The 26,149-nt window shown below is 43.2% G+C and overlaps 2 protein-coding genes across 2 annotated transcripts; one reads left to right on the top strand and one right to left on the bottom strand.

Annotated features, from left to right (window-relative positions):
• Window positions 1-6,962: 6,962 nt before the first annotated feature.
• On the top strand, window positions 6,963-8,820 carry rln3a (relaxin 3a; the record flags this gene model as incomplete). Its single annotated transcript, XM_083779630.1, has 2 exons — window positions 6,963-7,122; window positions 8,534-8,820. 2 exons carry the CDS (start codon window positions 6,963-6,965, stop codon window positions 8,818-8,820), a joined length of 447 nt encoding a protein of 148 aa, XP_083635756.1.
• Window positions 8,821-11,576: 2,756 nt separating this feature from the next.
• On the bottom strand, window positions 11,577-22,456 carry LOC310869203 (far upstream element-binding protein 2-like). The gene is made up of 18 exons (XM_083779819.1): window positions 22,163-22,456; window positions 21,179-21,278; window positions 20,936-20,995; window positions 20,629-20,665; window positions 20,392-20,450; window positions 20,202-20,273; window positions 19,844-19,901; window positions 18,542-18,716; window positions 18,128-18,226; window positions 17,340-17,480; window positions 17,149-17,251; window positions 16,896-17,017; window positions 16,136-16,435; window positions 15,790-15,896; window positions 15,517-15,608; window positions 14,526-14,738; window positions 13,158-13,372; window positions 11,577-12,829 (listed from the first exon to the last, which is right to left on the bottom strand). Exons 1-18 carry the CDS (start codon window positions 22,283-22,285, stop codon window positions 12,821-12,823), a joined length of 2,085 nt encoding a protein of 694 aa, XP_083635945.1. The 5' UTR covers window positions 22,286-22,456; the 3' UTR covers window positions 11,577-12,820.
• Window positions 22,457-26,149: the final 3,693 nt, after the last annotated feature.

Raw genomic sequence — 26,149 nt, forward strand, 5'->3', positions numbered from 1 at the left:
CGCAACACCACGTGACCCAACTGTCACCAACAACACTTTTAATTATATTTATTACATGAAGCAGACAGCCCTGTGATGGAACCTTTAGCATTACACTGTGGTTAATACGTTTTTATTCACAATGGAATGTTATTGTATACTCTTAATATATCATGGTGTAGCACAGCACAGTAGATTCATATTTCAATCGATCTGGGATGTTAACATTGTGCAAAACTCTGTTCAATGAATGGCCTCTTCTGCTACATTAAACATTACTAAACATTAAACGTTACTTATACCTGTTATTGAGACTCCTATAGAGCATGTTGACATGGATAGCTTGGTTAGTAGTATCTCTGTTATAGTTAATGCAGTTTGATTAAATGAATAGGCTTTTTTTGATTGATTGATTGAAATATTTATTAACAGTTTGTAGAATTTACAGTAGGCCTACATTTTAAGCACAAACTCAATACAAAGACTGTTAACTGTGAGTGGACGACCCAATTAAGCATTACACTTGTTTACAATTTGTTCATTGTTTTTTACATTGTTCAATTCATCAAAACATTTAGAGACATACAAATAGACATTTATATGTAGCTAAAGAACAGAACAGGCCTATTTTATTAGACAAAAATGTCAACAGATGACCGATGTCAGACAGATGTCACCCTCTTGGGGTTCCTAGAAAGATGTCCGTGAGGGCTTAGGGCAGTCACTACTTATTGAAATGACCAGTTGCCCTCTGAAAGATCTGAGGAAACAGCAGTCCTACCTCCACCACTGTACCACACCCGGATATCCCTGTCTGGTCAGCATATAACTCAATACTGGCATTTGAGAAGCCTTTGACAGCTAGGTCTTCGTGCTTTGCATTTGAGATGAGATGAGATTCAATGTATTGTCAATGTACAGTACAGTACAGTACAGTACAGCACAGCACAGCACAGCACAGCACAGCACAGCACAGCGAAAAGTATTTTCGCATCTCACCAAAAATACTTTTCACTGTAGACCTACTGTACTTGTAGGCCTACTGTGATTTGATTGCAGCTCTACCTTATGAATGGCAAACACTTGAAGCAGACACAACGGATGTAGGCCTACTGCATGATCACTGGAATACCGATAAGCTTGGACCCAACACAGATAGAAGATAGTTTATTGTTTATTGTTTATTGAATGGATCCCCATTAGCTGACGCCGTGGCGACAGCTAGTCTTCCTGGGGTCCATATAAAATACATACAAAAAATACATACGGTAATTACAAATACATTCAACAAAGGTAAATTCATGAAAATACATAACAATTTATTCTATAAAATTAATTGCAACATAATGAGAATAACATTATGGTCATGTGGTCAGCTGTAGCAAGTGTTCCTTAAAAAGCATATTTGAAAGATAATTTAGGTTGTGTTATATTAATGTGAGGTGGTAACATGTTCCAAAATTATATTGATCGATACATAACTGTTTGTTTAAGGAGGTTCGTTTTTGGAGCAGGGAGTGATAAATGACAGAGGCTTGCAATTCTGGTGTTATGATTATGTCTGTCACTCGATTTTAATAACTGTAACTGGCTTGATGATGGAGCCTGGAAATAGACACATATAGTATAATGTCCCTACCACAACAAGGCATATACTACCACCATTAGACCTCCACATATGGAGCTGACCTGTTCTGACATTCCATATGTTGATCTGACCTCATCAAACCCTGTACACTCAAGATACGCTCCATATTATGGCCAGACCTCACCAAACCCTGTAAAGACACTGCCCCCGCTGCCACCCTTAGATCTCCATATATGGAGATGACCCGTTCTGACATTCCATTATGTTGATCTGACCTAATGAAACCCTATACACACTCAAGACACGCTCCATATATGGCATGTTTTGTTCAAAAAACTGTTAGGCGATTTTTCATTCTGTGAATCCATAGTTGGTGTCTTTGAAGGCTGATAACAGCAACTAAGCTATCACTTGGGAACTGCTATCATGTTGAAATATTATCTATGGATATAGACCTTTTAAATAAAATAAAACATTTGCCACCTTGAATGTCCCTCACTAGTGAAAATCCTGGTCTGAGCCCATGGACTATTTTAAGCAATAATTAAATCACCAAAGCACCAAATATAAATGCTGCAACCTGAGAAGGGGAAAAAATACATCATTGTCTTCAGTGTGAATCAACTTCTTTATTTTTTTTCTTCTTTTTTGTTATTATTATTGATGTCAGGTCAGCCATTTTGACAGCAAAGGAAAGGTTTCAAAGGGAACTTCACAGGGAATGTGTTCAGTTGATAGTGAGGGACAAGCATGCATGGCAGAGGCTCTAGGAGGTAGAGTGGTCGCCTGGGAAACGGTAAGGTTCACAGTTCCATCCCTGTGGGACTCCCCCACTGTCGAGGTGATCCTTAATTGAGCCAGACACTTAACCCTCGTTTAACCCATTTTGACCTGGGAACGATTCTACAAATGTCTTCTAAATCATGACAGTTTTCTGAGAAAAACCCCATGTTTTCGTTCTCACACATTCTCATGCCAAGGACCCCCAACAATATATGAAATTGACCGCCGACCCACATCTGGAAATATGTTGTTCCAGGGACCCCCCCAGAAACAAAGATTTGAGTTAAAAATGTTAGTTCTGATAGAATAATATTCAAAGATTTGAGGCACATTTTCACGATTTTTCAAAAATAGCAGACCTACAAGCTTGTAGATCTGCTATTTTTCAATAGCTATACTATAACATAATCCTTAAAACACCAACAGGGGTTCCCGCCCAGAATGGATTCATTTGCTCTCTTGAGCAGATTGGTGCCTTAATCTCCGTCGATTCCATTGGCCGTCGGACGGTGTAAAGCTTTTGGGTAAAAAAGGTGCCATATAAATTAGCTGTGGGCAAAAAAAGAAGTGATTCATGGATATAGCGCAATTTTTAATGCCACAATATAAAAATGGAATCGCAAAGTATAGGCCTATAATAAAAGCAAAGTAACTTCGAAACGCAATATAGATCAAATCGGCACCCTAGGTATCAATATCGTATCGAATATCGTCCCACCCCTAATATAATATAGATGCTTGTAGATCAGCTCTTTTTGATGATCTAATGTTATAATACAGATTATACACTAGGCTAAACAAGGCATGAATGAATCACCCACACACATACAGTATGGTGAAACCATACAGTGAAAAAGATGAATAAATATACAGAGAAACTTACAGATGTTTTCTTTTACTTTCAGAAATACCACAGTGTAGCAAATCAATACTCAAGTCCTGCATTCAAAACTTTAATGGCTTATTATGAAGAAGAAATGCCACTTGACAGTTTTCAAATCAGCCTCATGGTGGCGCTACAACAGGCCAAGTTGCGTCTCACACACACACACACACACACACACACACACACAAACATGTTAAAATTACTCCTAAACATTTTGCCAAACATCACACACTCTCCTGTCCTCCTGGTGGAGACCTGTGCCCAGAAGGGCACGTTTTCTAGTTTGATGTCATTCTTTTGTGAATTTATTTTTCAATAATCAACCAATTACCAATTATCGGATGAATTGAATATGAAGGACCCCAATGGAAACAAGAAATAGGCTTTCTCAGGTTTAAAATCGTATTGAACTGTACTTTCCTGTGCTTCCCCCCCCCCCTGCATACTGTTAAAGTATTCGATCTATCAATCAAGCCAATCTACCCTGACTGGACTTATTTAACCCTGAAAGTGTACACACCGGTACCAGGTGGGCCGTTATAGGGGTCAATTTGGTTGCATTGTGTTCACACGGTCAGAGATACAGGCAGGCCCGTGGTGGGGTCCATTAATTATGTGGTCCCTTGGTGGTCCCAGGACCTGAAGTTGGGAAGCAGTGGACCGCCACATCTGGGAGTACAAAGGATCCCGTTCCCATTTGTGGGAAATGCTTGTCCATCACACCAATAGTTTTTTTTCCCTTTTTTTAAAGTAAAGGCAGCTGCTCTTCCACAGACAGTGATTGGCTCAAGCCAGTGGTTGTTGAAATTGTACAGGCTATGATTTGATAGTTACAATGGAGATGTTTTATTGATAGAGAAGGTATTGCCCTCCATGTGTCATGCATGTCATTGACGGATGAAGCATGCACAGTATCATCAAAGCCAATATGACAAGGGAAAGATACATATTAAGCTCATCACACGTATTGCAACGTAGTTGTAGTAGAAGATCGGTATTACTTATTTAGTATCTCATTCCTCCTTGCTGGCATGGGTAGACAAACATTTATACAGTCCATTAGAACGTGGCTGTGCAAGGAGAAGGTATATATAGCTTTGTAGAGCTGTCTCTCAGTTAGCAGCCACATGAGTGTTTTGTAAGGGTTGCTAACTGAGCCCTGCAGGCCAGTTTGGAAGAAAGGGAATTGCTGATGGCGTGACACGTTTACGTACATGGTCAAAATTGTACAATGTGCTACATAGATATACAGTACAATGAGTACATACTGTATAATATATGATATTGCATGATTATTGAAGGCTTGTTGCATTGTTATTTTTATTCTTAAAATGTTCCTATTATCTTTATTTTATGGTTATCTACGGTTGAGGAAGCTTTAAAAGTATAAGAAGTCCACTGCCTATGTTGCTACCAGCTGTATTGTCTATGTATGTGACAATAGATGCCCTTGAACCATACACATAATATTTGTTTTAAAAAAAGGTATATAATCAATAATAGTGTTCTGCTATTGCTCTCAAGCTTGACCCCTCCTGGCCACCACTCTGACGGCGTGTGAATCACTGTGTTAACAGCGTCACCAAAAATGCCATGTTGTTGTTATCAATACATTAATTACGAATTCACTCACTGTTCCCCCCCCCCCCCATTGTCATCCCTAAACGAACGACCTTTGACTATACGTGCATGCACAGATAGTGCCGTGGGCTTTTGCCTCGACCATAATAGGACTTCCATGCTATCTCATTTTGAAAATGTCACTGGCTTTGTCTCAGTCCCCTGTCACCCACCTCCGGGTTCTGTGGACATAATGGGAGGGATGAGAGCTCGTCTGGGTGCTTCCGGTTAAATGGGGTCAATTGTGTCATCTAATTGCAAGAAACAATTTAACTATTAAAATGAATGTATGAATAACTATATACATATACATTTACTATAGTATACCGACCCACATGTTATAACAGTAAGTGGCTCAGGGGTAGAGTGACCGGATGGAAACCGCAAGGTTTGATGAATTGAACAAGGTGGACCCTCTTGTAAACAAGTGTAATGCTTAATTGGGTCGTCCACTCACAGTTAACAGTCTTGTCCTGTATTGAGTTTGTGCTTGAAATGTACTGTAATTCTGCAAACTGTTAATAAATATTTCAATCAATCAATCCCAGTTCCCGGGTTACCCCAGAGTTAGTGTCGAAGTGTCCATGAGCAAGACTCTGGACCCCTAATTGCTCCCGATGTGCAAGTTGGTGCCTTGCATCGGTGTGTGAATGTGTGTGTGAATGGGTGAATGTACGGTAATGCACAATCTATGTAAAGCACCTTGGATAAAGGCGCTATAGAGGGTATGAGCATGCATAAAGTGAATGGCAGATCGAGTGGCAAATTGAGTGAGAAAGTGAATTTAATGTTTAAAGTAATTTAATTCAATCAAATAGGACTTTTCTGTTTGGATGTATGGGCTGTCAAGGCCATAAACTAGAAAGTATTTGTTTTGTCACTCAATAGGCATTCCCGCATAACTTCCGGGTATGATGATGATGTCACATGCATACACTCTATATAAATGCACCATTTACCATTTATCATCATCGAGGTAATTGCAACTGTTACGGTACTTACAGACTGGGTGCGTTATTTTTTTATTTTTAAACGGCAGAGAAACGCTGCAATAAATCCACAAAACGCACCAGTCTGCAAGGTACCGTAACACCAGTCTGTGTGTGAACCAGCAGGTACCCATACCCAACACCAGGGTCTAAATTCTTCAATGGACGAATAGGGAGACAACCCCCGCAGATGTACTAGATGTAACTAGTTGTACAGTATCAAAATACTGCACCGTATTGTACTGTATTAATAGGGTACAGTACTGTATAAATTTAAATAATTGAACCCTGTCTGTCCATTTCCAAACAAATGAAACAGTGTCTTGATGCTTAAAAAGATGGTGGTATTAAACAAAACAAAAAAACAGTTATACAGCAAGTATCCCAGTTAGCCCATCTTTTCTAGTTGTTTCACAGTGAGAACACTTTTTGGTCACTGCTCTTACCTTTAGCACTCACTTGAAAGCTTGTCAGCTGGTTGTGATTGTGAATTGCATATGCCTTATGCTGACAGAAAATGTGTGAATAATAGCATAAACAGCGGCCATAATTATTAATGAATGAATGCTACATAGCAAGGTTCAGATGCCCTTTTGGACAAACTTCATCACAACAGTATACTGCTTCTCATATTCACTCTTTGTTTGTACGTTTTGCATGAATAGATTTAAGTGTGCTACGTCAAAGTATGAGGGATATTTGTGTGAGGGATATTTGCCTTGAAAAGGGGATGAAAAATAGAAAAGGCATGTGAAATGCAATCAGATTACAGGGGCCACTGACATCAGCTGTACTCATTAATTATGCCACCTTTTGGTCCAGGTTTTGTCTCCATAAAGGTCTCTGGTACTATCACTCCCTCCAATCAATGACTCCCTTTGGGAGGTGCAGGGGTGGGTGGGGGAGAACTATGTACGCACGTTGCACGTCGCCTTTTGCAGGGCTCCAAGCTCCTTTATAAACCAAACCTGGGTCACCTGTAAAGTCAAACCTCTTGCAAAGAAACAGAAACACAGCCGAGGGAAATCGTCAGAGAGAATTAACAACCCCATCACAACAGCGCTGAGGATCTGCTCTCATTTCAAACATCACTCTTACTTCATCTCCTTGGTTCACTATGTGGAAAGCCACGGTACTAGCTGTCTGCCTTCTGGTGGCTTCAGTGCACGCCATGGATGGCCCAACATATGGTGTGAAGCTCTGTGGTCGTGAATTCATCCGGGCGGTCATATTCACTTGCGGAGGATCGCGGTGGAAACGGTCCCTTGGAAGTTCAGGTGAGAGACAGAGACCAATGGAACCTTAGCTTATGACTGACCATCAGTGTTTGTGTGTATCCCATGATAGTTGAATGTTATATTACTGATGAATGTTATAATCACAGCCAGTAAGTACAGGTTAACTTCAAGTGACTTTTCTTTTTTAACTCAATGACTTTCTTAGTATTCAGTTATTCTAGACTATTGCATATTGATTAGAGGAGAGGTCTTTAAAGCTATTACTTCATGTGTTCCTTGGTTTATCTATAGGTTGCCTCACAGCAACAATATCATGGGTTCGGTTCAAACCCAACTAGGGCCTTGGCCCTTTCTGTGTGGAGTTTGCCTGTTTTCTCTGTGTTCAAGTGGTTTATTTCCCAGGAGCTGAGCAGTGGCAGCTGACAGGAGCAGCTGCCACTGCTCCTGTCAGTGGCTGTTCAGTGCTGAGCAACGTTTCGGTCGTCAGACCTTCATCAGGCATGCATGCCTGATGAAGGTCTGAGGTGTGTGCGGGATTATTTCTTCTCTACAAATAGGTTAAATGCAAACAGACACATTTGGATGAATCAAGTATAACATATTTGTCCATCTCCTGCAGTTCTGTACAGTTCTACATTTCTATTAATTTGTGGTTGTAATTCCATATCTTGCATAGACAAGCATACACAGCAAAATCTTGATTATAAACAATAACAGGTAAATTTAACTATTACATTCATTTAGAAGTATAATGGATAATGTTCATTCATTTCTGGCATGGTAGGGCTGGTTAGATTACAACTTGTAAAGGAGGAATGATTCTGTCCCTAAGATAAAGATTTAATATAAGAGTTGTATTTTGTAAAGAATTATGCAATTGTCCCTCAACTAAAACATCAGGCATGGGTGATATAAAGCAAGGAGTGTTTCTGTATGTGCTCACTGCTTAGTGGGAGTGGCAGACAGTGTGTACTAAAAAAAACATTTGTTGGAACAATGCCAACTAACTTGAATTTGACTAGGTCATTGTACAATAGCAAAAAAAGCGGATCTACAAGCTCACACCATCTCAGATCATACTGTTGTGATCTTTTATTTAATTGCACTATGACATACCCTATAGGGATGCCAGTTAAAGGTTTTTGGGAACCAGGCAATAATGGGCCTTTGACCTAGATGCCTCAGCCCCCACCTCTTCCAGTCTCTGATGCAGAGCTTTGCAATACCTTTTCAAATTAATTCTCTCAACTGGAGATTGAAGATTGTAGTACAGAATTAGCAATATTTTGGAGTCCCATAAGGGGCAGGTGTTGAGTATTGAAACCGTTTAGAATGGCAAAAAGAATTGTAGCCTAGTGCAGCAGTTTAGTTTGACTCCAATGCTATTAAAACATTAGAAAAACTAAGTAGATGTTGAAACTTACCAACTCCAATCTTTACTGTGTTTCAGGAGACCCGTTCACCTTGAGCCATGCCCCTGAAGACGAGTCATCCGAGGGCTGGACTGAGGACTCTGCCGCAGGCATGGAGGGGGTGACCAGTGATCTTGGCTTCCACAGCGCTTCGAGCAATGCCCAGGAAGGGGTGTTCAGCAGGCGCACCCGCTCCATCATCTCTGACGAGATCCTGGAAGCGCTGCGCAAGGCTGACCGCAAGGGCCGCGACGTGGTGGTGGGCCTGTCCAACGCCTGCTGCAAGTGGGGCTGCAGCAAGAGCGAGATTAGCTCCCTCTGCTGAGAATTTGCCTCAAAAGGCCATGGAGACATATCCCCCCCCCCCCTACACACACGCACAGTGACACGCGCGCGCACACACACACGGTCTACAGTACACAGACACACAAATGCGGTGCACAAACATGTTCACTTTGTGTTTTCCCCCTCCACAGTATGCCTACTTGTCATTCTCAGTACTGATCTTTAGCACTTTTCTTTGACTTGATCATAATGTTTGGATTGGAGGTCCTGCTAATGTTCTACTTACTTATTTCGGTGTGAGAGACGTGTGCGGTTGAGTGAAATATGTTGAAATATGACCACATCTCTCGATTTCTATGGATTCCATTCGCCACAGTAAAGAAAAGCCTTCTGTTTCAGTCTAAACACAGATGCTGTTTTGTTCTGCCTCTCGTCTTTTGTCTCCAGTATTTTAATAAAATCTTTATTTGCCTCAGCTGTATTTTCTCACTTTACCTTGAGTGTTGCCTGCCTCCCATATTCCGACCTCCCATAATTCCGAAATAACACTATCCCAAACCTTAAAGGACACCTTTAGTTTTTTTTCCAACCAAGGTTCATGTTTTAGGTTGTTATTAGAGAAAGTAAAAGATGATTGTTCATTTCTTTTTCCATTTGCTGCTTTCTTTTGTTTTAGTGATTTTAGCTGTTTTTGACAGGGTGGCGGGGGCATTCGCACATATGGCTAAATACGTCTTTATTTACAAAATATTATGGCGATTTATTTTTTTACTATAGTCCTACTAGACCGTAGACCCCAAGAAATTACATCTGGCCACAAAAGATCACAGGATCTACTGAATGTGAAGGTAGTCTACTGGGGATGAAGCCACACTGTGTGTCATATAGGCTCAATATGTCAGTGTGAAACATTCAGTAGATCCCGTGATCTTTTGTGGTCAAATATAATTTCTTGGCGTCTAGTAGGACTATAGAAAATAAAAAAATAAACGCTATAAAACTTACATATTTAGCCGCATGTTCGAATGCCCCCGCCCCCCTGTCAAAAACAGCTAAAATCCCTACAACAAAAGAAAGCAGAAAATGAAAAATAATTAAATCACTCCTCTTTTACTTTCTCTAATAACAACCTAAAACATGAACAGTGGTTGAAAAAAACTAAAGTTGTCTCCGTCTTAACCGGCCATGTAGATCACTAACCCCAACCTCAGTCTTAACCGGCCATGCAGATCGCTACCCAAACCTCAGTCTTAACCGGCCATGCAGATCGCTACCCAAACCTCAGTCTTAACCGGCCATGCAGATCGCTACCCAAACCTCAGTCTTAACCGGCCATGCAGATCGCTACCCAAACCTCAGTCTTAACCGGCCATGCAGATCGCTACCCAAACCTCAGTCTTAACCGGCCATGCAGATCGCTACCCAAACCTCAGTCTTAACCGGCCATGCAGATCGCTACCCAAACCTCAGTCTTAACCGGCCATGCAGATCGCTACCCAAACCTCAGTCTTAACCGGCCATGCTGATCGCTACCCAAACCTCAGTCTTAACCGGCCATGCCTCAGTCTTAACCGGCCATGCAGATCGCTACCCAAACCTCAGTCTACTCTTAGGGCCGATTCATACTCCTATTTTAGAGCCGAATAAAAGTCGTTTCGGCGCTGTAGAGCCTACAATTTGACGTCATTTGAGGTTCGGGGGGGCGGGTACCGTCCTAAAGTCGGCTCTTCGGAGCTACTGAAAATTTCTGACGAGCAGAAATCATTTCGGCACTACAGTGCCAAAACAGCTGTAAAATAAGAGTATGAATCGGCCCTTAACCAGCCACGTAGCTCGATCTAACGGGAGGTCGGACTTATGGGCGCAGTCCCCTTACCACCACAGAATCTATGTTCAAAGTTCCAAGTCAATTGGATAAGATGCCAGCAATAATGATGACCATCATGATATACAGAACAAAATGAGTGGAAGGGGGCAATAAGTTGCAATAAGAAAGTAAGAATGTAACTAAGCACATTTCCTCAAGTACTGTAGTGAAATCCATTAGGTACTTTTATTTTACCATTTTCAATTAATTGTATCACTCCTATTATGAGACAGCTTTAGATACTTTGCTGATTTAGATTATTAATACAAAACACACATTAATGAAAACACCCATCTATGATGTGTCAAAATGTCTGCTGCTTAAGAGTCCACTCATGTCAGCCAGTTAAAACAACACATAATATACTGGTATATTCAGAACTTAAAATTATGAAAAGGCTGAACAAAATGGCACAGAATAATAACTGGAGGGAGCCAGCTTTACATGTTTTAATCTGCAGTCCACAGGAGCTATTCTTCCCCCAGTGGATGGGATTTAGCTCTGATCCATACCTCTAATGCGTTGCATTTAGAGTTATGTTACTCTCAACTTCCGCCGCTCGCATGAATGCAGACCAGCCTCTCCACTTTAGCGTAAATAAAAATAACGTTTTCGCTACTCACCAAAACAAAGGCGGGTTGTGTCTACTTTCCTTAGTGGACGCACTCTGAGTAGCAAAAACATTATTTTTATTTACGCTAAAGGGGAGAGGCTGGTCTGCATTCATGTGAGTTCCGGAAGTTGACAGTAACATAGCTCTAAATGAAACACAGAGCTATGAATCAGAGCTAGAAGGGACTGTACCTGAAACCAGACACTGAATACCATGCTTGGTTAGGCTAATCAGAGTCTAATAGTGACACCTAGTGGTAAAGTAGTGAAACTGTGCCATGTCCTGTTCATGGAAGTGAAAAGGACACATTTGAAAATGAATTGATGTTTGCCCTTTTTAATTCAACAGAGTATTGCTGCTGGTGGTCAATTATTCACAATGATCTAACTGTGCCGCCATAGGCAGGCTCAAAGCTGCCATTCAAAATACAATAATCATTTTTTTTTTAACTTTATGTTTATTCAATTTTAAATGTTTTTTCAAAATACAATAATCCTACCTGATGATACATAACATTGTTACATTACCGAGTCAAAACCAACAATATCCAATGACCAAACCAACACATAGGAAGACTCGAATTGTGACTATGGTGATTTGACATTTTTTCACGTCACCCATTTTCAACCGTATATAATTGGTTCTCACTCATGCTCACCTCATAAGATGGCATGGCAGTGATGGCACAATTTCAGTTAACTCGCTCTGGATCTGAGGTGGGCTGTGGATAGTTCATAATTCGGCACACTAATGTCAAAATAGGTGTGGATTTCCAACTCGTTTTGTTTAAAAGAAAAAGAAAATAAAGAACAGTCATAAAAAAGTGTGACTCCTTACCCTCATTCAAAACCGCTCTACAAGAGCACCCGTGTCATTTGAGATTTCAGCTACGTATGAGTGAGTGTCACGATTAAAATAAGAAAATAGCAGCTAAACTGCATGCCAGACGTCTCAGCAGCGATGCGTCAGTGTCTTTGTTTTGTAACGGTTCACATTTTTATTAACAGTGTCCACTACTAGGTGATGGATGAAGGCGAGGCATAGTCTCACGCCCAGGTCTCTCCACATTATGACAAAGAACGCTAAACCTTAAAACAAAAAAAACAAACAACAAAAGTAGACAAAACCCAACGTCCTGGTGGTAGCTACATGGTTGCGGAAGAAGAGGAGCGCTTGTTTTTGTTACCTCGTCGATCCACAACCAGGCAGCCATGCTGACAGAGGCAGTGCGGCCGTGAGGCTCCTGAGCGAGCTGCTAGGTGAGCGAGTGCCTGCGGCAAAGCGGCTGATGGCCGTGCGCGATAATGAGCGCGCCGCCTGAGTCGGCAAGCTGCAGCGGACGGAATTGTTCATCACATGAAAAGAAAAAAAAAAAGAAAAAAGAAGAGGAGCACTCGCCCTATCTCCCGTCTCAGCCAATCAGCGGCCGCGTCTTCTCCAGCCATCCTGGGGGAACAATATGGCGTCGGTTCTGCTAGCGGAGAGTGTTGGTGGTTGTAACATGAAGCCCTTCTTCCTCTTGTTCCCTTTAGAGTCTGGAGCCCCTTTCACCGTAGCTTCTCACTGGGGCTGAGAAGCAAGATGGTAGTTAGAACTTAGGATGGTCTCATTTAATTATTATAGCGGGACACTTAAACCCATGAAGACCTGAGGCCTGAATAGCCAACGCAAACATCTGAAATACCAGATGCTTTCCTGGTTTTAATGTGTTAAGACAGATAACGAATGGGAACATTTGCACAGCACTTTGTCCAAAAATAGCACATCAACTTACAGCATAAAAAATAAAAAAACAATAATCATCAACATTCTTGCTAGAGCTCTCAATACAGAAAGAAAAGTAACACGTTAAAGCCGGGCCTACATTAAGAATAGGAGCAGCCTAGCTAGTACCAACCTGTCCTTGCTGGCCAGCGGCTGGCTGTCCAGAGGCCTGTCCTGTGGGTCCATAGTAGGCAGCCTGCTGCCTGTAGTACTCAGCCCAGGCTGCGCTGTAGTCTGGCTGGCCTCCCGCTGAGGCTGCAGCTCCTCCACCGCCTGCTGCTGCTCCGGCCCCGGGGCCTCCAGCTGCTGGCGTGGGGGCCGAGGCCTGGACCTGGGCCCCTGCCTGACCTGGAGAGGACACACACACACACACACACACACACACACACACACACACACACACACACACACACACACACACACACACACACACACACACACACACACACACACACACACACACACACACACACACACACACACACACACACACACACACACACACACACACACACACACACACACACGGTGGAGGGAGGGTTGAGGGAGGTCCAGGGGGTACAGAGCTAAATGATAGTTTGGAACCAAATGGGTCTGTAACTCTGAGAGTGTACAAACGGAACCATCTGTACACTCTCAGAGTAAAATTAACATTGATTTTACAATATAAATTGGGGTCCCAGAGATAGAAATGCCATTAAATGGGGGTCCGTAGACTAATGCATGTCAAACTGGGGGTTAATTAAACTGGTTGAGAATCACTGCTAGAGCCGTAAAAGTCTACTCTTAGGGGGTCCCTGCATGGCCTGTCTTTTCAAATGGGGGTCTGCGGGATAATTAGTTTCTATTTGGGGGTACTTGACATGAAAAAGTTTGGGAACCACTGCCATAGATCATCCAATCTATTGCTACTAACTATGGTCTCCATGGAGATCGTGCAGCGTTTAGTTAAGAGTCTTCGTCTTTTCCTTTCGGCAGTAATGTGATCAGTACATTCAGTGAAATGCCAATAAAAAAGGTCTATGCTGCGTGTTTATGCTGTTTCACTATGGCTCTATGGTCTTCACCGCCGTCTTTATAGACATACTCTGTACAACTGTATTGTAACAGCTCACTGCACAGGTTTTATTTATCATTATTATTCTTTAAATTTGTTTTTGGCTTTTCTGCATTTATTGATAGTTTCAAGTGAAGATTGACAGGAAAGAGGGAGAGAGAAGGGGAGAGACATAAAGCAAAGGTCATCATGAACGGGACTCAAACGTGCAAATCGCTGTCAGGCCAGAGCCTATAATCTCTTATGTGGCATGCGCCTGGACCACTAGGCCACCAGGCGCCCCACAACATATCATTGACTCTGAAAATAAAAACGAACTAGAACTGCTATATTTCATTGTGCAACATCATTGTAATATGACAGCAATGCTTTGGCGGGGCCATAGCAATCACCATCAGCAAAAACCTATCCCCAGTGGTAAAGTAACAGAAAAATAAGTCTCACCCATCTTCTTGTAGTACTCCTCCCAAGCCTTGGTGTAATCCTGCTGGCCCCCCGGGGTCTGGGCAGGTTGGGCGTGGTGGTCAGCCGGGGCGGGTGCCCCTCCGGCCGGGTTTGCAGGGTGCTGGGCCGGCATGCCCCCCGACGGCTGTTGGTAACACTGGCCGTAGTACGCTGCCCAGGCTGCGTTGGGGTCAGCAGCAGCTGCCGCCTTGCCTAGAAAAAGATGCAGGGGGTGAGGAGGACCTCATAGGCTGAGGGTGAGGCTGCTAGTTTCCTGGAGACCGGGCTTGGAGACCGGAGGGAAACAGGCAGGGTTAGTAATGGCCCAGCCATTTCATCACTCACAGCAGTCCCATGAGTGCTCCGCCAGTCTCAGATTTAGACTGAATTATCATCATACCTTATCTCTAATGACTGAAAGGAATATATATAACCTAAATACCCTTGGACTGCCCCTCCCAATAGCAGCTTTTCAGTGACATGTATTCATATTCTTAATTCATAATTTTAATGCCAATAGAAACATCCGTGATATGCACACTATATCTCATTCTGACAGGGCGATCCTATAGTATTAGACACTCAGTCCTGAGGGTGGCGGTAACGTCACCATTATGTTGATTTTGACCCAATAGAGGGACTCTGGCGAGATCACTTCCGGTTTAACAATCCAAAACATCCGGCAGTAGTTTCACCCTGTGCAGCACTATCAGATGTCCGGGATGCTAAGCGATCATCATATTTTTTTATAACGTCATATAAAGTCAAATTAAGCTCTAATCAAGCCCAACCAACGGAAGGTTTGGATTAATTAATGAAATCCGTCAATAGAAGGCTAAGGGTTAAGTCAAAGTACAGTGATGTGCAGTGATGAAGAGAGGTACCCCATGGTGCTAAATACGACCAATAATGACTACATAAAGCAATGTTCTGATGTTCTGGAGCTCGACAAGCAGCAGGGGCAGGTCAGAGAGGTGACATGGGGACTCACCGGGGTCTTGGGGTCCCTGGGACGGCCACTGCTGGTAGCTGTTGTTGCTCCAGCCCTGAGAAGGGTACTGCTGAGGCCCTGGAGGACCTCCACTGGAGACGAGAAGAAGACGACATTTTGATTTACGACCTTTTTGGGGGCCCTTCACATGAAACAGTTTGAGCACCACACTGAGCAACATAAGTTAGGATATATAGAAGACTGGTCAGCAGATCTAAATTGGTTGATATATTAGTCACAACTTGCACTACTATCTGTGCAGCAGCTACTCACTGTTGGGGTCCTTGGGGTCCTGGGTTGTAGGGGTTAGGGTTGTAGGGGCCCATTGGACCTGGGCCGCCGGGGCCACCTGGGCCAGGACCCACAGGACACAGAGGGCCCTGGAACACACAGCACAGCCACATAAAACACTGCATGCACGTGTACAGTCTGTATACAAACAGATGCTGCTGAATCGTATTTGCGTCACCGTACATCAAGGACTTTTAAGACATTTTAATACCAAAAAAGAAATAAGAAACTAGTTAAACATTGTTGGCTGAAAAGGTTGAGAGCCACTGGACGACCCCACGTGTTCCGTAACCGTACACCGGGGGGGCAGGGTGTACGACGTACGTACCTCGATCTTCTCCTCGATCAGCTGCTTGGCGTGGTCTATCTGCTGCGGTGCCCCCCGGATGATGAACATCTTGAAGTTGGGGTCGCCGTCGGGCGGCGGCTGCCGGGAGATCTCCACGAACGCCCCCGTCTCCTGGTTGATGGCCTTGACGTTCTCTCCCCCGCGGCCGATCACCAGACCGCATTTGTGCGCGGGGATGGAGAAAGTCATCTCCCCGCCGCCGCCAGGGGGCCCCCAGCCGCCCTGGCCCCTGCCCCGGCCGCCGCCGCCCGGGGGCATCCCTGGTGGACCCTGGGGTCCCTAGGGAAAGAGATTAAGACACCCTTAGCCGTGGCGTTGTGCCATGCCCTCTACGTGATGAATGTGTAGCATTCACGGTTTTGTACTCTAGGCTCCGTTAAGCTCAGAGAATATTTCCGCTACTCAGTGCTTTACCATGTTCAACTGATGCAGACAGTGTGGAGATCAATATCCCATAAGCTTTGTAAAGTGCACAATGGCCTCAAGTTGCATGCAGTTTAATTCATTTTTAAATGGAATTTATTGGGTTCAAGTTTGTGTTAGCACATACACTAAAAGCTGGACGTAGGAAGAATAAGAAAACATAATTTAGCGATCCATAACTTAAGGATGCTCTTTCTAACATATTGAGGTCAGTGGGATCACTTTAGCATTGTGAATGCACAGTGGGCTGCGCCTGTGAGGCACACATGCGAGTAGTTATGTTTTAAGTGCATGTTGCGGTGCATGCATTGCATACCCCTTGTCCGTCCTCCCTGACCCTAATGCTCTGCAGCAGCTCGTTGATGATCTGGGCGGCATGCTCACAGCGGTCAGGAGGTCCACTGACGTGGGCCATCTTATCTGCGCTTGTGCCATCATCTGTGTGTGTGAGAGAGAGAGAGTTTTAAAGATTCAGACTCACCCGAAACGGCATGGAGAATTAATTAGCGGAGGCACAGTTAAGTATTTCGGGATAACAGTAAGCGGCGCACATCTCCCCCCCCCCCAACCTGGTTTGAACTGTATCCGAACTCCGGCGTCGTTTTGGATTTTCTTGATCATCTCCCCACTGCGGCCGATCACCACGCCCACAGAGTGCCGAGGCACGGGGATCTGAGAACAGACAGGAGGCTCGGTTCACTTCACAAGTTCACAGACGTCCCGATCTGAAATAGCGCCTCTCCCAGTCTCCCACACTTACCTCGATGCCGCCTCCGCCTCCTCCTCCTCCTCCTCCTCCGCCACCACCTCCGCCACCCATGCGGGAGCCGTAGTCGTTCCTGTCGCCATAGTTTCCGTGCTCCCTCTCCCTCAGAATCTCCTGCACCATCTCCTGGGCTTGCTGAAAAGACCACGCACGCACACACACACACACACACACACACACACACACACACACACACACACACAAACGTGCACACTTGAAACTTCTGTCCTTTTAGATTTGAGTATTATTTTATAGTTACACTTTAGCAGATTTACAGTGTGGTACAAAGTGACACGCTATGATATATTTTGAATAGCTATTTTTGAAAAAATCATGAACATTATGTGCAAATATTTGAATAAGAACATTCTTAACTCCAACTTTGCTTCTGGTCCCTGGGAGAAGCTTATTTTGAGATGGGGGTCGGTGGCCAAAAGCATATTTTAGGGGTCCTTGACATGAAATGGTTTGAGCACCACTGATAGAGGGTATGTACGTGACATCATCATCACACCTGGAAGTTATGCGGGAACCCCTACTGAGTGGCAAAAAAACTACTTTCTGGCCTTGACAGCACATACATCCAAACAGACAAGTCCTATCTGATTGCATTAAATTACTCAATATGCCACTCACATTATGCACGCGCATACCCTCTATGGCAACATGATTTTTTTTCAGAAAACTGTTAGGATTTCTGAAGATATTTCTAACAATGGGCCTCGGGTCTAAATGGGTTAAAGGTGAGGTGGATGCTAATTTGTTTAGATGGATCACTTTACCTGGACTTTATACGGGTCTCCGATGATGCGGAGGGGCTTGTCCATGTTTGGTCCCTGAGACGCATCCTGGATCAGGATCATCTTCACGCCAGCGCGCTCCTGCAGGCATCATCATAGCAACCATACATAGTGTTCAGCAGCACTTCTAAAATCACTGGTGTTCCAGTAGCAAGAACTTGCATTGTCGCTGTCCGTCACACATACACCTCAAGCCTGAATACTTATATTTCCTATTTAACCACTTACATCCTGGTGTCCCTATTTTGGGCATGTCATTACAGGGGGAATGTAACAAATGGTCAATAGTACATTTAAAAATGTAAAAAGAAAGGCCATTGTGATGTGTTGTGAACTTGTACATGGTCTATTTGTCAGACAAAGCTGCAGGGCTAAGTGGTTAACATTACACGCTACCTGTAGCTGTTTGATGGTCTCGCCTCCCTTGCCGATGACGAGGCCAGCCTTGCCTGCAGGAATCATGATCTCAAGAACCGTTCCATTCTGCCCGTTGGACGACTCGTGGAAAGAGTCGTTCCCCGGCCCGCCACGCCCCCGCGACACTATCTCTTCCAATAGCATCTTGGCCTTCCTGGTCACGGAGGAGCAAAGAGACGATTTGATTTGACTGTGCCACGTTGATATGGGACAATGAATGCCACAGCCACACTAATGTATGATGGAGTAATATTTAAATCGACATGGATAGCTAGCTACCCGGCCATGATAGAAGCCTTAAAGGAGAATTCCATTCTTACCTTTATTTGTAGTTGTTACGTCCCCACCAAAGAGGTCCAGGTGTTATTTTGTGCAAAAGCGCATTATTGGCTATTTCCCCTACCATAAGACCTCACTGAATTGGATTGAATGGGGCTATGGGGTGTTGTGCTAATTCGCTTATTTCCATCGCTCAAAAATCAAATAAATATAAATATAGTCTCTTCATAATGTAAATAGTATCCCAAGCGACACACTTTACTACTTATTTTGATGGAAATAAGCAAATTAGCACAAAAACCCAACCCCCATTGAGGGCTTATATTAGGGGAAATAGCCAATAATGCACTTTTACACAAAATAACACCTGGTCCTGGACCTCTTTGGTGGGGACGTACAAATAAAGGTAAGAAAGCCTTCTAGCATGGAATTCTCCTTTAATACAGCTCATCATGTTTATCTGTTCAGCTAATAATGCTTATCTGTTGCTTCTGTGATCGCGCATGTTAGTCCTGGTACCAAAATTCTTTCCTATAGTCCTTGATTTGCCCAATTTAGTCGTTGACACTGTATCTTGTATCCTACTGACTCACCTGCCAGTGAGGAGCCTCCACCGGGAGGACATAGAGCCTCTGTCCTACTACTCACACCAACACTCCCTGCTGACAGGTGGCGCTCCAGCCCGTAGGATTTTCCATGCAGTAGAAATGATCAACCTTTCCCCAAATTATATATGGACTAGTTTTGTATACACAGTGGTCAAATTGTCTGTTGCCATTCCATACATGCAGACTGATTTTGATACGTGCTTTGCAATACAATGAGAAGGAAAAGAATCACAACTTCTGGTTTCTTGTTCTTGCAGGACAGATGCTTGAATGTAGAGACAATCTACACTATTTGGACTTTGTTGGTAGCTATGCAATTCTAACAAAGTTCAACATTGCTTTAAAAATGTCTATTTTTAACTTGAACAGCCCATTTGTATGTACTTATACTCACTGTATGCAGTCATGGGACCCTGTGAGAGTAACAATCCTCTCTGGAAGTCCTCCGCTGTCTGGAGACATAACACACAGGTGAATGTCTAACTACATTTTCTATCAGCTAGAGCGCCATATATGTTTGACACATGTTTTATTATTCTACAAATGTCTTTTAAATCCCAACAGTTTTCTGCTAAACTTATGTTGTTATATAAGTGGTGCTCGAACCTTTTCATGTCAAGGACCCCACAATTATATGTATTTGTCCACAGACCCCCCCCCCCCCCCCCATCTCAAACTATTTTGTTCCAGGGACCCTAGAAGCAAACCATTACCTGGATATAAGCATAAGATCTAAGGACACATCCAAGTACCTGGGGCTATCTGAACCTTGCAGCCCGAGTCCTGTTGTATCTTATTAATCTGTTCCCCTCCACGGCCGATGACTGGAGGAAGAAAAGAGGGATTAAAATCAGTGAGTGGTCTGCTCAGGAGGTTTTGTGCAGTCAGGGGAGCTGATATTTCCAAAACATGAACAGAGGTAGAAGAGCTATATCTACTCACCAAGTCCCACCATGCTATCCGGAACACTGAAGTCCTCTGTGCTGGAGGAGGACCTGGCACTGTGAAGATGAGAGAAAGAAAATGAAAAGTGTGTCGCACTCGCACTGACCGCTCACATCATCCAGATAAGACAGTCAGGCAAGTAACCATCTAATGTTAAACCTCCAATACAGGTGACTTTATCTGCGGACAATTCAAATGGACTGTACCGTTGATTGAAAAGCATTTAGGCCTCACCTCTGCTGCGCAAGAGCAGCAAGCTGGGCTCCGATGGCTGGGATTGGAAAGAAAAACATGCAATGTGAGAAAGACAAAAGAGATGACTAGAGGAGAAGAAAGAGAGAGTTCAGATTACAGATAGTGTGAGAGATGAGAATGTGACACAGTTAGTGTAGGAGAGATGCACAGGGTGAAGGGGACAAAAGCATTGATATGACACACATACAGTGCATGCTCGTCTTGCACTAAATAATAACTGTGCGAGTTCTAAACAAATGAATGAGTTTAAAAAAAGAGCTTAACAGCACTAGTAAAAAACACTTACACAGTGATGTGGCCGAATCCATGTCACTCTGTGAGGCCATCTTCTTGCTATCTGGTTGATCTGTCACAACAGCAGCAAATAAAACATATTGTTGCTGTAGCAGGTGTGTGAACACTGCATAAATGAAATTCAACCATATAGCGTTGTTTTTAAATGTGTCTGTGCTGTGTCTGTGTGTGTGTGTGTGTGTGTTCACTTTTCACTTAAAAGCAAGGTATCGTTAAATACGACTTGAACTGCTACCTGAATCCTCCAGCTGACGTTTCTGTGCAGGAAATGGAAAGACGTCAGACGTGTTGCTGTTGTTCATGGGAGGACCATCGCCCCCGATCTTCGCTGCAATCTACAATAGGGCACATCACGGGGGCATGTAAGCCACTTAATCACATGAACCCTAGTGTCCGGGGCCGGGCATGACAAAATGTATAGGGAAAAAAAAACATTGAAAATAGATGATCTACAAGATCAGAGCTACTTTCTGAGCTATTTGGTGCTGAAGGATAAAGGGAGGGGAGGGGAGGCAAGTAGAGACCCCTGTGTATCCAGCAGATCATGTCTCTCTCAGCTAGGGGCCCCTTGGGCTGAAAAAGACTTCAGCACTATTATAGTCATCATCATAAATAGCAGGCTATCTAGACCAAAATCCAACTCCAATACGGTTAACTCAGAGCTATGTCCTGACTCCTGAGGCCTGTTTTGTGAATCGTGCACAACATTGAACGTGGTTATGTCTTGTGTCATCAATCATCACACACAGGCTGGCACAGAACAGCAAAACAACAACTCCACTTTTGTCTTCATATGAGAGGATCGGATGTTATTATGGTTGCCGGCAGCAAGTTGCTGCAGCAACGGCGTTAGCTATTATTATGGCAAAAGTAGGAAGAGGGCTAGCTCTGGTCGCATTAGAGCTATGGAGCAGAGCAAAGGAGGGCTAGTAGCTCAAGTAGTCTTCAACGGTATTTACATTCCCCAACGAGCGGATTGGCGAAATATTCAGACACGTGGCACGTTGTTTTAACACCACGGCTTGTTTATGTATCAATGCATGTAGGCTGAGGCATCTGGTATGCATTGCACACGATAATATAGCCTAAGCCTACCGCTATATAGCTCATATAGCTATTAGCCAGTGTAAGCTAACCCGGTTAGCTGTGTTCCTTTCTCCTCCTCTCTCTCTCTCTCTCTCTCTCTCTCTCTTTCTGCTCCACTCCCGCTGCAACTCACCTGCCGGGCCCGCTGGACCGCGTCCGCGAAGGCGTCTTTCTTGATGCCGCCGTTTGCCTGGCCGCCCGGAGGAGCTCCACCACCGGGGCCGGAGGGCGGCGGTGCCGCGTTGTAATCCGACATGTTGAGTTGATCCAAAACAGAAGAGGACTCAGGGTGGGTGGGGAAGGAGTTAAGATTAGAGCGCGTGGGTCAGAGCTGCTCTAGCGGGAACGAAGCAGCGATTCAAGATGCGGGGAGGGCCGAGAAGCCTGCCTGGCCGGTGGACGGACGGCGATAGGGAAGGATCAACATTCCCACGACGACCAATACCAACAAGGCAAATCCTCAGTGGCTGTCTGCAGTCTCCACCTAGCTCTGGTTCATAGCCTATGCACTTTGCTGCAGTTGCATTTAAACGATTTAAAGTACCAAAAGTATACTCATTGATTATATAGAAATGTTCCATTTCAAGTTTTCAAATGTATTAACAAATATCTTGAAAATGGCCGACATGTATATAGGGCTGAAATAATCCAAATCTAAAAAAGTAACTACTAGTAACTGAAGTTGTCAAATAATTGTAGTGGAGTAAAAGTACAATATTTGCCTCTGAAATGTAGTGTGAAACTACAGAAATGTTTACTTACTCAAGCAAAGAACAAATACCTAAAAACAGGGATGGGAATTATTGATTAATGCATTAATAGTTAATTGATACGTTTTGATAAGCTTATCAATTGATTAACCGGTTAGTTGATTAGTTGTGTTTAAAAAATAACAATTGGAGAATCTTAATTAATTTCCTTCAATGTCTAACATACAAATCTACACTTTGCTGATCTACAGAAAGAATGGAAAAGGCAATGGCATCTTTAATTCAATTAAATTAAAAGTGCACTAGCTGTCTCTGTCACATCACATGCAAAAGCAGATGTTTTGATTAATTTGATTAGTTATTAACTCATCAACTATTAACATCCATCCATCCATCTTCAACCGCTTATCCGTAGTTGGGTCGCGGGGGCAACATCTCCACCAGAGTGTTCCAGACTTCCCTCTCCAGAGCAACATTAGTGACTTCCTCCTGGGGGATTCTGAGATGTTCCAAGGCCAGTGAGTCGATGTGTTTCCTCCAACTGCGCCTTGGTCTGCCCCGGGGTCTCCTCCCAGTGGGACGTGTGTTGAGGACCTCCCTAGGGAGATGCCCGAGAGGCATCCTAACCAGATGCCCGAACCACTTAAGCTGGCTCCTTTTCAGGCGAAGGAGCAGCGGTTCTACTCAGAGTCTGTCTCGTGTGACTGAACTTCTTACCCTATCTCTAAGGGAGATAAGGTGATAGATAACATCCCTAAGTAAATGTACGTAGTTGCTTTTCACCACTGTCTGGAACCCTTCTGCAAAAGAATGGTTCTGAACTGTTTTGACTGAGATATTATGGCTACTGAGTAGTAGCCCATACCCTACCTCTGTGAGACATGCTGTGCTGTCCCACACTCCCACTAAAATATACTAGATCACGTCCTGCAGTTCATGAAAAAAAGAGAAGAAAACATTTCACGTGTGATGTGTAATGCACGTAATTGTGCTAAATCAGTCAGTGAGACCTCAAACAACATACAGGTTTTTCTGAATTAAAACCACACATCCTGGTTGTGCTCTACTCACCCATGACAAATCGGTTTCCTGATTGCCAACTTCCTGCTTTTAAAAAACACACCTAGATGTATTGAATGGCTGCAGAGTCAGAGTTGCTCACCAAATTTCTACACATGCACACTTGAATTCAATGACACAATGAACTACAATCAATTGGTGTCAAAAACACTAAAAACACCACCGGTTACATATAACTAGACTAAAACATTTCAGGTGACAAAAGATTTGACTAAAACTAAATGGAATTTTAATTCAAAAGACTATATGACCAAAACTAAATGAAAATGTGATATCAAAATACCTATAATAACTCTGCCCAACAGTGCGACGCCAAAAGGAAACCTCCCAAGATCATGCGTCTCACTATGATATTACTCTCATAATGTTTAATCATAACCATGGATCATTAAAATTGTGCATTTGTTTCATAGTTCATCTTTTTATTAATTGTAAGACTTTTGCCTACACAAAACGTTCTCTGAAACGAGACAAATACAGACATGAACAACATACAAAAGTGTTCTTTTCCCCCATGACAAACGACCAAATGCATGATTTAAATTACATATAAACAATATGTGCCCACACATTTTCCAGTATTTAACATGCAGTGAGCTATATTTGATTAAAAGTTACAAAAATAAATATCCAATAAATAAATAAAAACTATAAAAACTTTCTTCATGAAAAATGGGTAGAAAACGTTTAAAAGTGCATTATGAAATCTACCTGAATCATGCACAGTCGCTATAAATAATAATAATACATAGAACCTGATAGCTGATCGATATGTGCTATGGTGGGTGACACTATTTTCATTTTATGTTTTTAATAATAATAATAATAACTTTATTTGTATAGCACTTTTCAAAAACAAGTTTACAAAGTGCTTCACAATACACAAACAGGCAATTAAAATCAACAATGGAAATTAGTCAAATACAAAATACAAAACATAATAATATAGAGACAAGATAAAAAGCAGAAACTGGGACTGTTCATTCAAACTCATTAAGTTGTTTTAAAGTGGACACTGAAGTGGTCTGTCTGAGTTCCAGAGGTAGTTGGTTCCACAGCAGTGGAGCCCTAGCAGCAAAGGCTCTGACGCCTTGTTGATCAAACAGACTGTTGCCTCTCACAATTTTCAAATGCTTCCGTTCCGTCATACATTCTCGGGCAACGGAAGCTATGAATGAATGAATGCATGCATGCATGAATGAATGAATGAATGAGTGAATGAATGAATGAATTAATGATATTGCTCTGTCGTATGCTGGTTTGTGACGCAGTGCAATTGCCCATTAAGCACTGTGATATCATTCCAAACATTGCACAATTTTAGAATGCCACACACTTCCTGGGCCTGCAAGTATTACACACGCATCTCCCTCCCTCTCTCACACACTCTACCCCCACCCTCCCCCCCCCCCCTCTCTCTCTCTCTCTCTCTCTCTCTCTCTCTCTCTCTCTCTCTCTCTCTCTCTCCGTACATTCATTTGTCTGTGTCACATCCTACAGACCTACACTATGTCATTTAAATACATGTCTCAGCTAACAGTGTCATGGAAAAGAATCAGCACTGCACAGTAGGCCGTCGTAACAAAACAAAAGTACTTTAAAATATAAATAAATAGCAACCAATACCAATAGCATAACATAAACAACACCTCATGTGCAACATAATAAATAAGAACAGTGGCTGTTTGTTGCTAGCCTACAATAAATAGCATAGTCAATAAGCAGTTTACAAATAAATAAATTCACGTTTACAGGACGGACAGATACATTATTAGAACATGGCGTGACGATGAAGGGGAAAATAGAGGTTGTCTGACACTAATTTGTGAAGGAACTTTCACAGTGCACGGCAGGTAGTGACTTGTAGGTCTCGCTAAGGTTTTGACAGGAGGAATCCTCAACCACAAAAGGAGATACCAGTTTGGAAGGAAGCTGCAGTGCAGTGAGGCAATCTCGATACAGCACTTCTTCCATGTTGGCTTTTGACACCGTGAACCACTCCATACTGGTTAACAAGCTTAAAGCTATTGGTTTTGATAGCACATCAGTGAGCTGGATGCAATCCTACCTGGAGGGGAGAGAACAGATGGTGGAGGTGAACGGAACACTGTCCCCTCCCCTCCCAGTGAGCTGTGGCGTCCCACAAGGAAGCATGCTAGGGCCTTTACTGTTCCTAATATATGTTAACGACATGACTTCAGCTTGTGACTGCAACTTGTTCCTGTTCGCAGATGACTCAGCACTGCTGGTCTCGGACAGGAACAAACTGCAGGTTGAAAAGACCCTCAGCTCTGAACTCGGTAGAATCTGCACCTGGCTCGCTGATAACA

The sequence above is a fragment of the Protomyctophum parallelum genome (genome assembly GCF_964188405.1).
Source record: "Protomyctophum parallelum genome assembly, chromosome: 13".
NCBI lineage: Eukaryota > Metazoa > Chordata > Actinopteri > Myctophiformes > Myctophidae > Protomyctophum > Protomyctophum parallelum.